Source organism: Oryzias latipes, chromosome 6 (assembly GCF_002234675.1).
Source record: "Oryzias latipes chromosome 6, ASM223467v1".
NCBI lineage: Eukaryota > Metazoa > Chordata > Actinopteri > Beloniformes > Adrianichthyidae > Oryzias > Oryzias latipes.
The window spans coordinates 19,580,540-19,593,452 of record NC_019864.2 but is presented as its reverse complement, the minus strand read 5'-3'; the positions used below and the strand labels follow the sequence as shown (position 1 = coordinate 19,593,452).

Here is a 12,913-nt window from a genome sequence, read left to right as displayed (position 1 = left end):
TTTTAGACCGAGTAGGGAGTGCTTCCCCTGAAACAGAGAGTGCCTAAGTGCCTTTTTGTAACATTATAGTGGGAAGAAATACCTTATGTCACTCTCCTTAATGGGGGTTCACAATGAGCTGACTTTTTTTTCCACCCTTTCTTTCTGCGACTCCATACATTCTATAATTTTCTCTCACTTTGGTTTCTGTTTAGTTTTCAACTTTTTGTTTTTTTTACAAATTTCTGTTTTTACCTTTCTGGGGGCTTTGGCTAGATTGTCAAGGTCTAGCAGGTAGATGTGATCCCTGGCTCCCAACAAAAGACGACTTCTTTCTTCATCCAGCAGCAGAGATTGTGAGTGGAGGCCATCGGCTGGGCCCACAAGAAGTGATATACTACCAGCCTGCAGTAATTCTGGCAAGGAATCACAGGGAAGGATGGATCAACAAAAAAACCTTCTCCACATTCGGTCAAACTAGGGTTAACTCATTCTTGGGAGTCAAGAAAACGGTTGGTTGTTTTAAAAAAGAAATATGTCAGCTTGACTTGAATTTACTTAATCCTCTTTGGTTAAACACCTCAACTACACTTAACCGTAAAAAAATATATTCCTTAACAACTGGAGAGCATGCTCCTTGAATAAGTGCACTATCAGGTGTCTTCATCTGGGTATTTTCATTGCATTTATCCATTAATGCTCTGCATTAAGATTTCAAACATCTCTCAAATGTGAAAAGATTGAAAAGTGAAGGATTAAAAGAAGACACTGAGGAGTTTGTTTACTCTTACTGTCTGTTTCTGTTCTTTCCCATGGAGACCTTATTTGGAGATTACCGAACATCACGTTCAACACGAGCTGTAAATGTAGCCATGGGTAATGTGGGATTAGACCACAATAAAGGCCTGATGAATACCTGCTGCTCAACCATTACAGCGGGTGTGAAAAGAGTTGGAGTAAAAAGGCTAGTAGTATCAGATGCACATTTTTGGTCTCCCAGTTTTTTTCCAAGCAGATTGCAGCTATGTTTTTTGGGTCGCCGTTATGTCCTTGATCTTTTTGATCTTAGGAAATCTCTTCAATCACCAGACTCTTTTCAGTGCAGCAGTATAGCAACATGCCTTGAGTAAACACTGGCTCAGAGCAGGGGGAGTCCTGTGGGAGTCACTTTGAAAGGACTGATATTGTGATTACTCTCTTGGTGTGAAGGATTGAAGAGGTTAGCAACCTTCAATATTTGAACTTCTGGGACCCCTCCACACCACAGAGTCCTTCTTAATACCTCCTCCTATACAGAAGCACTAATGCAAAGAACCCCCCACGAGCTGATTTCTTTCATTCCTGCTTTTATCGTGCCCTCAGAGACTAAACCTCATAGAGACATTAAGCCCTCGAGCCTCTGTCTAACAGTAATCTATTCTGTAAACACACCACTATGAGTGAATTGAAACAGTCTGTTGCTGCTCAACATTTCGGGGGGTTTTGTAATCAAAGAGGACTGGAATCATTATCCTAAATAGTTCTGGATTAGGTCCCCAACTGGAACTCAAAGGAGCTGTCATAAACATAGCGTGTATTTTAGATGGACTGGGTTTTGGTGGAAGATGGCTGGAAGGGAATGTAAAATGACATCAGCAAATGTCGTCTGTCGTGTCTTGTTTAAATCAATCTTTGATGGTTTGCGTCACATAAATTAATGTCAAGTGTTAATTTTAAAAACAATATTTCCACAGCAGCAAGCTGCTTGTTATGTAGATGGTAGGACCTAAAGTGCTGAGGTCACAACTTTCATCAACTGTTTAGAAAAGGTCACCCGGCTAATTAAAAAAAGAAAAAGGAAAAAAAAAAACATTTTATTTTTAAAACTCCTGAAATGTTTATGAAATATTTAAAATGGTGATTTCAAAGGGAAATTTGAATGAAAATCTCCCTAAAAAAATACAAAAATATGAGACCGAACTTAAAGGAACTGCCCAAAACTGAGTATTTATACCAACATGGCTTGAGCAATACATTTTATAATGTTTGATAGCCTTTTTTTCAGCTTTTAAAATGCTGCCACATTTGCATGGAACAGGCATTTGTTCCGCTGCGAGTGTGAACTGGGCCATGTCAAATGTGTCAAATCTGGCTGCAAAATTGATTACAAAATCAATTTAACTTATAATTTATTTTGTTTCACTCCAGGATGGATTTGGTTCAGAATACAATAATTTACACACCATTCAATATTCATAATATCTAACATCAATTTAAATAGAATGGGGGGGGGGGATGAAAACCAAACACAACAGACTCTCAAGAAGTACTGATACCAAATGTAACAAACAAATGTGGGAAAAGTGTGAGTAGTTATCAAGCTACTGGTTGACATTTTGTTGCACTAAAATAGTGTATATCGTTAAACTCATTTGTGAAGTGGGTCTCCATGCTGTGGATTCAATTTGACTTCTTGGATTTACAGATTGAGGCTCATGCAGTTCTTTTGAAGGTGTTCACTCAATCAGGGACAATTTGGCTTTGATCCTCTCACCCTTCACTCATTGAGGCTGTGCTTTCACAGAGGGAGTGATGTGGTGTTTGAAGAGTGATCCCCGCTGGGTGGTGTTGCTTTTGAACAGTTTGCACTGATGAGCTGATGACAAGATCTGTGCATGACGTGTGCACTGGCCTGAGGATTTGCCTTTGATGGATTTCTTTTATGCCTCAGTCATCCTGACTAATAAAGCCAAACATGGGCAAGGCTCTGCTGATGAAGCTCAGGGGTGCACCAGGAAAACTTGCTCATACTCTGATGGCAGCTTGCATGAATAAACAGTAAAGTAGATCTGACTCACAGCAAAGAAACACACACCTTGACTGACAAAAAAGCCACAGACCGAACAAAGGTTACAATTGTCACTGTTTCAGTGTCTTTAAACATGACTAACACATGTTTTTAACACTTTGGCCTTATTTGAGTATAATTTGCAGTCTTCGACATTTATTTTTAGGGATGCTCATTCTTTGTAATTTCTGGAAAACTTTGTTACTTTGTTGATTTGACAAAATCCTTTTTTTAATCTTAGAAGTGCTGCTAGAAGTGCGTCACCTGGCAAAGTAAACATGTCTGCTGCATTTGACTGATTTAATAGTTCAATGTACTGGGGGGTAAGGTGTAGGCACAGTATGAAATAAATGGATGGATGGATGGATGGATGGATGGATGGATGGATGGATGGATGGATGGATGGATGGATGGATGTAACCATCTTTACCCATCCTAAGAAATAGGTGCGCAGTCGCTGCAGCTGCCTCAGTAAAACTCGAACTGTATGTGTATTTGTTGTATGTCTGATCTTGTTCGGGTTGCACTGGAACAATATCGTATGTCAGTGTAAAAGCTGTGCGTATGACAATAAAAGGATTCTGATTCTGATTCTGATGGATGGATGGATGGATGGATGGATGGATGGATGGATGGATGGATGGATGGATGGATGGATGGATGGATGGATGGATGGATGGACTTTTGCTGTTTCCTTTTAGTGCTCAACTCCTCATTTTTTATGTTTTTTATTCTTCAAACACAATCCTAACATGCATTCAAACATCTTTAAATAACACAAAGATTTGTCATTATATGAGAAAATATGAAAAAGATCTATTAAATGAACAATAAATAAGTAGAATATATTTATACAGACATTTTCTTTTGTTTCCGTCACTGTGTTTTACTTTGTCTCAGTTTGGTAGTTAGGTTTAAGCAAAGTTTATTCATGCTGACTCATTTTCCTAGACTATTTCATTATTGCTCACCCTGCTTTTTGCGAATTAATCAGGAATTGTTCTTTTCTAATCCCCTGCGTCTCCCTGGTCTTATTGTTGAGTCTCTGACACTTGATTAAAATGTAATCACACATAAAATGCTTTATGTAAAAAAAGGAAAAGTGCAGAGCTAAATGATGCCATAACTGCTGAGAAAACACTCTCCCTCATAATCATTATTCCTGCAGATACTTCGTTATATTTATGTTGGACTCTAGGAGCACATCTGTATATCTTTGTCCAGACAGACGGGGCTTTGGAAGCTTTGACCAAACCAGAACCTTTTGCGGTTGAATTCAAAGTTTACTTTGAGGTCACAGTAGGAACTCTGTTTTATGGAGCAAAACTGAAGTTCATTTGTCTGGTTTCACGCAACACAAGAAAAATTGAGACTTTGAAGCAAAGTTTGTGCTGAAGTTCACAATAGGATTTTAAGAGTGCAAGTTTTTAACTATCTTTCTTTCCATGGTGCAACATAGCTAACAGACTCAGATAATATGAAAGCCAAATAGACAAAAACAAACATTGATGCAGCAAATCCAGAACGGCTTCAATTTTACAGCAGCATTTACAGATATTTTGAGTAATGCATTGTTGGTATTACAGCTATGCATTACAAAACAGAAGTTGCAACTTGCATAGTAAATAAATATATAAATCTATAAAATATTGGATGAACCAAACAAAAACATTCCTTTTACAAGAAGTTTTAACTTTTGGAGAAATTTTGATAGATTGCTCCTTTTAAGATTTTTTTTTTCTGGATGTGGAAAAAATTTGTTTTGATGAACAAAAAAAAATGGTAATGAAGAAATAATGGGTGCCAGTCAACAGATTGGAGATGCAGATGGAGATGTTTTAGCTGGCTAACATGAATACTTCCTAACCTGGAAGAGACTTCTCTATGTCATGTCTGAAACAGGAACAAACAAAATAAAGCACATAGACTTATGCATCAGTTCTTACCTTTGTGGCTGAATTTGACCCTGGGGACAGTCTGTTTAATCCCCGCTCCAAAGGGAAAGGTAACTAGGAATATCAGTCCCACTAATGGAACCCCTGGATGGGACAGAACCCAATTCCTTGTTCCTTTAATGCTGCACTTCCTGCCAGACAAAAAGAACTGATCCCCAGCATTTGGATTCTGCTTACTCTCTGTCTTCATGGTGTGTGTGAGAAGTCCGTCTCTGCTTTCAATCCTCTGTACAAACCTGCGGAAAGACCAGCATGAAGAGTCAAGGCAGGGAGGAGCGGTCACAAGTGAGCATGCATGAGGGTGTGTGTGTGTGCATTCTCATCTAGCCTCACAGGGGAAGTGTATACATGCCTATGTTGTGGCCATTCAGCTGTTTCACCATGGAACCCTGCAGGCATGTCCCCTTTCCTTTGCCCATCCTACCTCAGCTGTTGCCTGCCACTGGGCTTTCCTTTTGTATTGCGGTTAAATCTGTTTGCCCCAAACAAAGGTCACACTAACAAAACAGCCCCTTTCTGCTATCCTCCCACTAGCCACTTCTCTTTCAGCCTCTTTCCCCTTCAGTACCAATGCACTCCAACATTTCATCTAATTCTTTGCTTAAATAAAACATTGCTTTTGTTTTTCTCCCTTTGGCTGATGAGCCTGTCACCTACTCTTTTATATCTTGTAAAAAATGAACCATGTCCTGTTCAGGACTTCACAGCAGACTAAAGAGGACTCTGGGACAGACATTTATCCACCCTCTGACAAGAGAGTTGCACCGAGCTGAACATCCGTTGAAAAATTAGCCTCTGTGTCACGCATATGCTGATGACTCCGGCAGTGTGTGCACTGCCTCAACAGGAAAAAACTAGCTAGACATAGATTTAGAATAATGTAAACTTTTAAGGGAACAGGAAAAGTAATACAAGTTTTTAAAGAAGGACTTCAGAATAAATGTGGGGTTCAAAATACAGTGGTTTAAAAACATAAAACATCCATTAAGTATTCTTAACTACCCGGTACATTACTTTAAGACAAATAGAAACCAAAAAAATTGATTTAAAAATTCTGAAGCAGTTCACCTTTTACCAGCCTCTTTTCATAGCTTCTGGTAGAAAAGGTGGTAAACTCCCTAAAATATTATTTTCCAACTTGCATTCCTGTAATTTTCAAAGCCCTCAAGCCACTAATTAACCAGACAATTAACACAAAATGTAATGAACGCATCAAAAGAAAGCCTCGTCCTAAGACCTTTTTACTGCCCTCATTACTCTCCCTCTACCCCCATCCAAGATAAGGACCCGTCAACTGTCAAGTGACAACATAAACAGGGTCAGGCCAAATATGTAGATGGGTCGCACACAAGAACACACCATTGAATCTGCATATACCCAAGCTGTTTGGAGTGACACAGGCTTTATGTTAAGTCCTGTCAGGATCATGAATTCACTCCAATTTAGAGCTTTATTGTAAAAAAAACAAGGCCCCAGTGGCATATGACACATGGAGCAAAATGTTTGGGCTTTAGTTAGCAGACTGATGTTTATTTAAGATGAAAGTTATGCTCCATGATGCACCTTCGGGGTTAGGAACACACACCGTGACTTGTCCTTGTGTGATGGATGAGTAATTGAGAGAGACTGTGAAACTGAGATGGACCTAATCCGTGTTTGCAATGTGACAGTCGTACCGCTGCTGCAGAGCTGATGCTTCCAATAGTGTCTTCTGGAGAGCACAGACAAAATTTTACCAAGTGAGAAAAAGGACAATTAAATATTGCGTCTATTCTCACAGTTTGAGTGCCCACATCTTACAGACGTCTCACCTCGTCTAAGCATGCCCCATAAATAAGGAGTAAAGTAGAAGACTTGCATCAGAAAGCCTCCATAAGTATGACTGCTGCAGGGACAGAAACAATAGAATGCAGAAATGACAGAGAAAAGAAGTGAGATGAGAAAGACAACAAACAGCACTTTTGCCATGAGGGTTAAGCTAACACCCTTATTTCCTGGCAGCTTGAGTCCCTGTTATCTTTGGCATATAGGCCTTCAATTGGTGCAGGGGGTGATGGGAAACAATTCTGACAGTGATGGTGACAGATTTAAACAAAGTGCTGCTGCCTGCTGATTACCTGCCAAAACACAGGATTCTTTTAAGTATAACAAACTTCATATATATATATATATATATATATATATATATATATATATATATATATATATATATGTCTATGTCTATGTCTATGTCTATATCTATATAGAGATATATATAGATATAGATATAGATACACACACATACACACACACACCTGCGCAAACCCCTGGGAGCTTGAGGGGTAGGAGCAGTATCTTAGCTGTTCTCAGCACTGCGCTTTAGTGGACTGACATGTCCGAGGTCTTTCCAGGGATCTGCTTTAGCCACTCCTCCAACTTTTGGGGTTACTGCCACAAGTGCTCCAATTACTACAGCACCAATGTCACCTTCACTTTCCATGCTTTCTCCAGTATGTACGTACAGTGTGTATATATATATATACACATATATATATATATATATATATATATATATATATATATATATACACATATATATATATATGTGTATATATATATATATATATATATATGTGTATATATATATATATATATATACACATATATATATATACACATACACACACACACACAAACTCTTCTAATCTTAAAATTGTAATTCATTAATAAATGTATTTTATGAATTTGCAACTTTCCAAAAACAATTGTAACTGCATTTCCTGCTGGTGGTTAAGATGCCTTATTTACTGGATGTTTTATAAAGTTTGGCTGACTGAAGTCCGGCAAAAGCTGCCCTGGTCTTAAGAAATGAGCAGATGGTTAAAAAAATGTTTCACTGTGGGCATTTTTGCAAAGACCACCCCTAATGAGGCATTTAGCAACACCCAGCTGCCCCGTGGAGTAAGCTATTATCAGCACCCCCATCTCCACAGGACAGAGTGCATTAATATGGCTATTTGTCTTTATCCCCTGACCACAGGCACTGACCTGGCACAACAACACAGGTAATTGTTTCGAGCTCTCATGACATTAGCTGTTTTTCTTGGCAATAGTCAATCTTCTTTTTTTTTTGGTCTTGCGTTTAGGCAAGCATGTAATTCCCCTGTGAGTCTGTGTGAGTTCATGTCTCATTGCGAAAAATGCAAGACGGCCACTGAGCCTATGCGTGCATGCCTGCCTGCAAAAGGCATTAAATTGGGAAGTTGGGCTTTTGGCATAAACTTTAGTCACAAATTGTAGCTATAAAATCAAACATAGCTTTGTTGGAACAAGGTAGCACCACAACCGCTCATTATTTACTTTATTTTAGCGTGTGCTTAAAAGAAAGGGACGTTTCTGTTATGTTCAACAATAAGTGACTTCAGAGAAAGTCTAAAATAGCAGCATAAGCCCATGTGTCCAAATGCTATTCACAGATTTAATCTGATGGGTGCAGGATTTATGTCAGACCTGTCAAAACAGTGTTAGGACCACTCTGGGATGCCTCTGCATAACCATATGCTGGAAATGAACTTTGACGGAATATGAAACATGGGATCGTTGTGGCTGAATAAGGTTATTTCTGGAACACAGATCAAATACTCCCACATGCAATTAGACAGAAAGCTTTTGGCAACTTTCCCTCCATGAGTCGATATTATTTTCTCTCATTTGCTTAGCCAAGTCATAAAGTAAACATCAAGGCCACGAGCAGGGACTCATCTTAGAGTTGAACCTTATTTAAGTAAAAAATAGCATCTCTTGGCACAGTGTGTATACATCTTTTGAAAATTACATGTTGATTCAAGCACTAAATAAACAAGCAAAATCTTTCCTTACATGCTAGATCCATTCACCCAAAGATTTAAAAAAAAGGAGATGTGGAAATGTAGATGTGCATCAGATTGACGTCTTCTGTGGAAAAAATGCATCATAGTGGGCCAAACATTCTAGTTAGAGGTATGTAGCACCTCTAAGGAATTACTTTTTCCTCAAGGAAAGACTGTATTTCTTCAAACCATCTGCTGTCTAATAAATACAATAAATCATCAAATGTGGTATTGGCTTTCTCATACTTACGTCAACGTTATGGCGGAAAATTGCTGGAAATCAACGTGCATAAGATCAGAGGAAGACAATGCCCAGTTTACAGGACATTCCATTGGAAATCCTTCTGTTATTCAAGTGTGCATCTGGATGAAATTCCATCCCTGAGGCTCAGCCTGTCTATCTTCTGCACATCTCTGATCTGCTTTTGCTTAAAAAACAGTTGTAACTAAATATCACAAAAGCCTGCTGGTGTGGAAACCAAATACAGAAAAGATGGATAGTCTTTCCTTTATTTAACACTAGTTTCACGCATAATGTTGGGATTGAAACCGTGTTTATTAAATTCACTGGGTCTGTGCCAGTTTAGGACAACTGACACACAAGAGCCGAAAGAATTATGGGAAAAAGTTGGCGTGATACTTGATTGGTGCTCAGACTCTTTAATAGCAAAAATGGAAACAAAACAAAAAGCAGAGAATAAACAGTGCTACAGAAAAACATGCTGACGGGCTATTGGAGAATCGAATGAAAAACAAGTGTCTACGCATCCTGCTGCTGGGGTGAGACCAGTACGCTGCTCTGAATGTGTATGAACATTTGTGTCCATGTAAGTTAATACTAGCCAGAGGCCGGCAGATGGGAGCAATAGGGCATTAAACAGTGACTGATGGATGTAAGCGGTCTCACTTGTCCTCCTGTAGCCTGAGGATACAGATGAGCTCTGGTACACTCATGTATGCCATGCAACAGCTCTTCTTAAGGACGTGACTCCTATCTAATCCATGTTTTTGTTTTGTTTTCTCAAACAACGCAGTGCATTTATTCTGTTTATGTACACAAAAGCCGCAGTAAGATTTTTACAGAGGAAGTATTAAGGACCACAAAGTTCCAGAATAGATAAACCCAGCCAGGATGTCTGCCTGCAAGTCATTGGCACCTAGCTGTTATTGTATACTTTTCAAACATTTGAACATCACTGCAGTAAAGGTAGCAGGCTTTCATGCATGTCTGCACAAAAGAATTGTGGAAAAGGGTCCATATTAGGCAAAGCAGGAGCCCAGCATGGCTGAGGATTGTTTTGATAGCACTCCTCATTTGAAACCGGTTAGGTTTTAGAAAAGCACCACTTGAGCTTTTGGGTTTTTGACGCAGGAAAGATTCTTGACACAAACCGCACGAGGAGCTGCAGAGGGCAGGAGTGGAGCTGTAAGCCATTTAAAACAAGGCAAAGCGCCAGTGCTCTGATTTTGTTTTAAATGGATAACATTAGATTAGTTCAGACATTAGACACAGAGCAGGAAAGAACCACCTCACACTGGACGCTTTTTTGGCACACAATGACACCATTTAGAAACTAATTCATTCCTGCTGAGAAGTGATATCAGTTCTCTACAGTGCTCAGAAATTGGCAGCAGTGATAAAAGTGATGGCAGTCTTTATACCATCTTCTCTATAAAATATTGGTGGGATGGTGTCTGAAACAAAAAGATCAGTCAAGATTTTCTAAGTTGACTTCTTGTGACATAAAAAAAAAACTTATTCTCAGTCAACACAAACCCTGAAGAACAGCCAGACAAAACCAGAGCTCATCAGAAGTCTTTCCCTCTGCTCAGTTTCTCTGACTCATACACAACAAACCCAACAACCCACAGCTCAGAAAAAGTAACAAAAAAACTTTGAAAAGTTCAGTAGTCACAGAATAACTCAGAGCCAGGGTATGTAAAGACAGAAATGAATAAATACATCTATACCGCACACACCTCAAAATTCCATCTTCTTTCCAGAAACATTCTCTACCTGTTAAACTTTCTGGAACAGAATGTGAATGCAAGATTTTTTTCTATTGTCAAATAAACAGATCCAGCAAAAGATACATACGTTTAAATAAGTCCAAATATCTATTAACTCATGGTAGTATAGAACTGTATTCAACATTAAGCCTAAAACAAGTGGGGGGGGGGGGGGGGGGGGGGCAAAAAGAGGTGCATAATAACAGACTATAATATTTTAAGAGGAAATCTACTGATATTAATATATTAATTTACGTTTGAAAATGAGCTGTTTATCAATAAACTCTCGATGCCTCGTGAAAATATGAGCATCCCAAATCACACAAAAATCCCTATTACAGCTTTAAATCAGGCGTCGTTTTATCTAACGCTTTGAGTCGAGTTACAGAAAGCTAAAGGCAAAAAGGCGGATCAAAGAAGTAAATTTGTGCGCTCATTGCGCGTTTCATCACACCTGCTGGATCGTCTTCTCTTCACGAGTGCAGCTCTGAAGCGTCTCTCTTAGAAAAATTCAACTAAAGAATAAAAAAAAAAAGTTTAAAAAAAATAAAACTAAGAATCAAACTCATGCGCAGCTCAGATCCGACCGCAGAATGAGCGGTGTTGTGCGCGCACCCGCAGAATTAGAGAAAAAAAACTTCCCAAACATTTCCAGCCCTCTCGGTGTTCAATCAAGCGCAAGGCGAACTCCTGATCCACTGAGGGTGTTGATATGTGTGGGTGTGTCTTGTATGTGTTTGCGTGTGTGTTTTTCTTTTTTCTATGGAAGTTGAGGACGGATGACAAACTCCCACTTGTGATGCTTTTACGGGAAGGGCGGAATACTCTCATCATCTTCCTCTGTGCCAAAATTTCTTTGAAAATTAAAAAATGTTCGCATGAATTGATTGAAAAAAAAATTGACATACATGTTTTTAACTTAATGACAAAAGATCCAGCATGCTAATTTATTAATAATTTCAGGCTTTAAATGATCTTTTATACATATTTATTCATAAAAACTCCACTCAGATAGCTCACTTTCACAGATTTCTGCATGTATGACTCACAATGTGAAGATGTGTCTTATTTTCTACTGAAGTGACTCATGATTTTGCTCTTAAAAATGTGCACTACGCCCCAGTGATAATCCCATAATTGTGAAGTTTTTTTGTTTTTGTTTTTCATGTGTAAGCAGGCACGTTCATTCAAACCCTGCAGGGATCATCCCTGTAAACCTGATATGATGCTCAGGGATTCCTGGAGTGCTGCTGAGCAGAAACAGCAGACAGCAGAACCTCCAGGGTGGGACCCTGAACTAACCACATGTCTTGGACACAAGAAGAACAAAGAAGCAGCTGGAAATTGAAGCAAAAGTACACAGAGATAAAAGAGCACATTTCCTAAAGAGGTTCTTGGAGCCAAGCATGTGCTCAAGTCACATTTTACAGAAATGTGGAGATAGTCTACAGTTTTCCCAACTTGCATAACAACAAATAAAGATGATTGGTGCTCATCCTAACATCCTGGATATAATTAACCTGTTGCCTGCTGTCCCAACATATTCTCAGCTAGATCCATGTTGCCTAAAAGGATTAGGTTATAAGTTTATAGGTTACAACAATATCCACCCTCTCTGGTGGGGAAAAGGGAGGTTAAGTATCAGGGTGTGCACTTCCTCAGGATAACTCACAACAGCAAAAACTTTAATACTGAGCATCACTGACGAAAAAAATTGAAAAGTAGAGTTTAGGCCTGCCCATTCCAGTGGGAGTAACATTAAACATTTTGTGAGTGCAAAATGTCATAACTTAGCAGAAGCATCCATCGGTCATAGAACCCGATATTGTGGAAAAATAGAAATCATTTTGGGTCATACATTTTTTTTTAAATGACATAATTGGGCTACATGGTGGTGTGGTGGTTAGCAGTGTTACTTTACAGCAAGAAGTCCAGGTTCAAATCATCTCTGTGTAGAATTGTGTGCATGCTTTCCTTAAGCGTGGGCTCTGTGGCTTCTTCCCACAGTCCGAAAACATGCTTTATTGGTTGATTGTTGGCTCTAAGTTGTCTCATAGTTGACTGTAAGACAGTCTTTCTGAGACCCTGCAATGATGATGCCTAAATATTTAGTAGGGCTGGGTCGATAAAATCGATTAATTAATCTAAAGGGATCGATCTTTTATGCCTTTCCTTTTCCGGTGATCTATAATGGAATTTCCCATAGCATGGAAAATGCTAATGTTTGTTCAACCAAAATATACATATAACTATGTTCAATGAAAACATGTCTGTATATGTCAGGGTATTTATTT

The 12,913-nt window shown here is 38.9% G+C and overlaps 1 protein-coding gene across 6 annotated transcripts in view; it reads right to left on the bottom strand.

Annotated features, from left to right (window-relative positions):
- Positions 1-11,327, bottom strand: part of sema3d (semaphorin 3D) — a 29,525-nt gene extending 18,198 nt beyond the window's left edge. The window contains exons 1-6 of one of the 6 annotated variants that reach the window (XM_020704116.2): positions 11,074-11,326; positions 6,573-6,646; positions 6,438-6,472; positions 4,939-4,997; positions 4,753-4,845; positions 235-395 (exon numbers count right to left, since the gene is read on the bottom strand). In XM_020704116.2, coding sequence (XP_020559775.1) covers positions 235-395; positions 4,753-4,845; positions 4,939-4,951 — 267 coding nt within the window. In that variant the 5' untranslated portion in view covers positions 4,952-4,997; positions 6,438-6,472; positions 6,573-6,646; positions 11,074-11,326. Of the gene's footprint in view, positions 1-234; positions 396-4,752; positions 4,998-6,346; positions 6,473-6,572; positions 6,647-11,073 lie in introns of those variants that run through there. The other 5 variants (XM_011476194.3, XM_011476198.3, XM_020704117.1 and 2 more) reach the window with 5 other exon arrangements.
- Between the last annotated feature and the right edge of the window lie 1,586 nt (positions 11,328-12,913).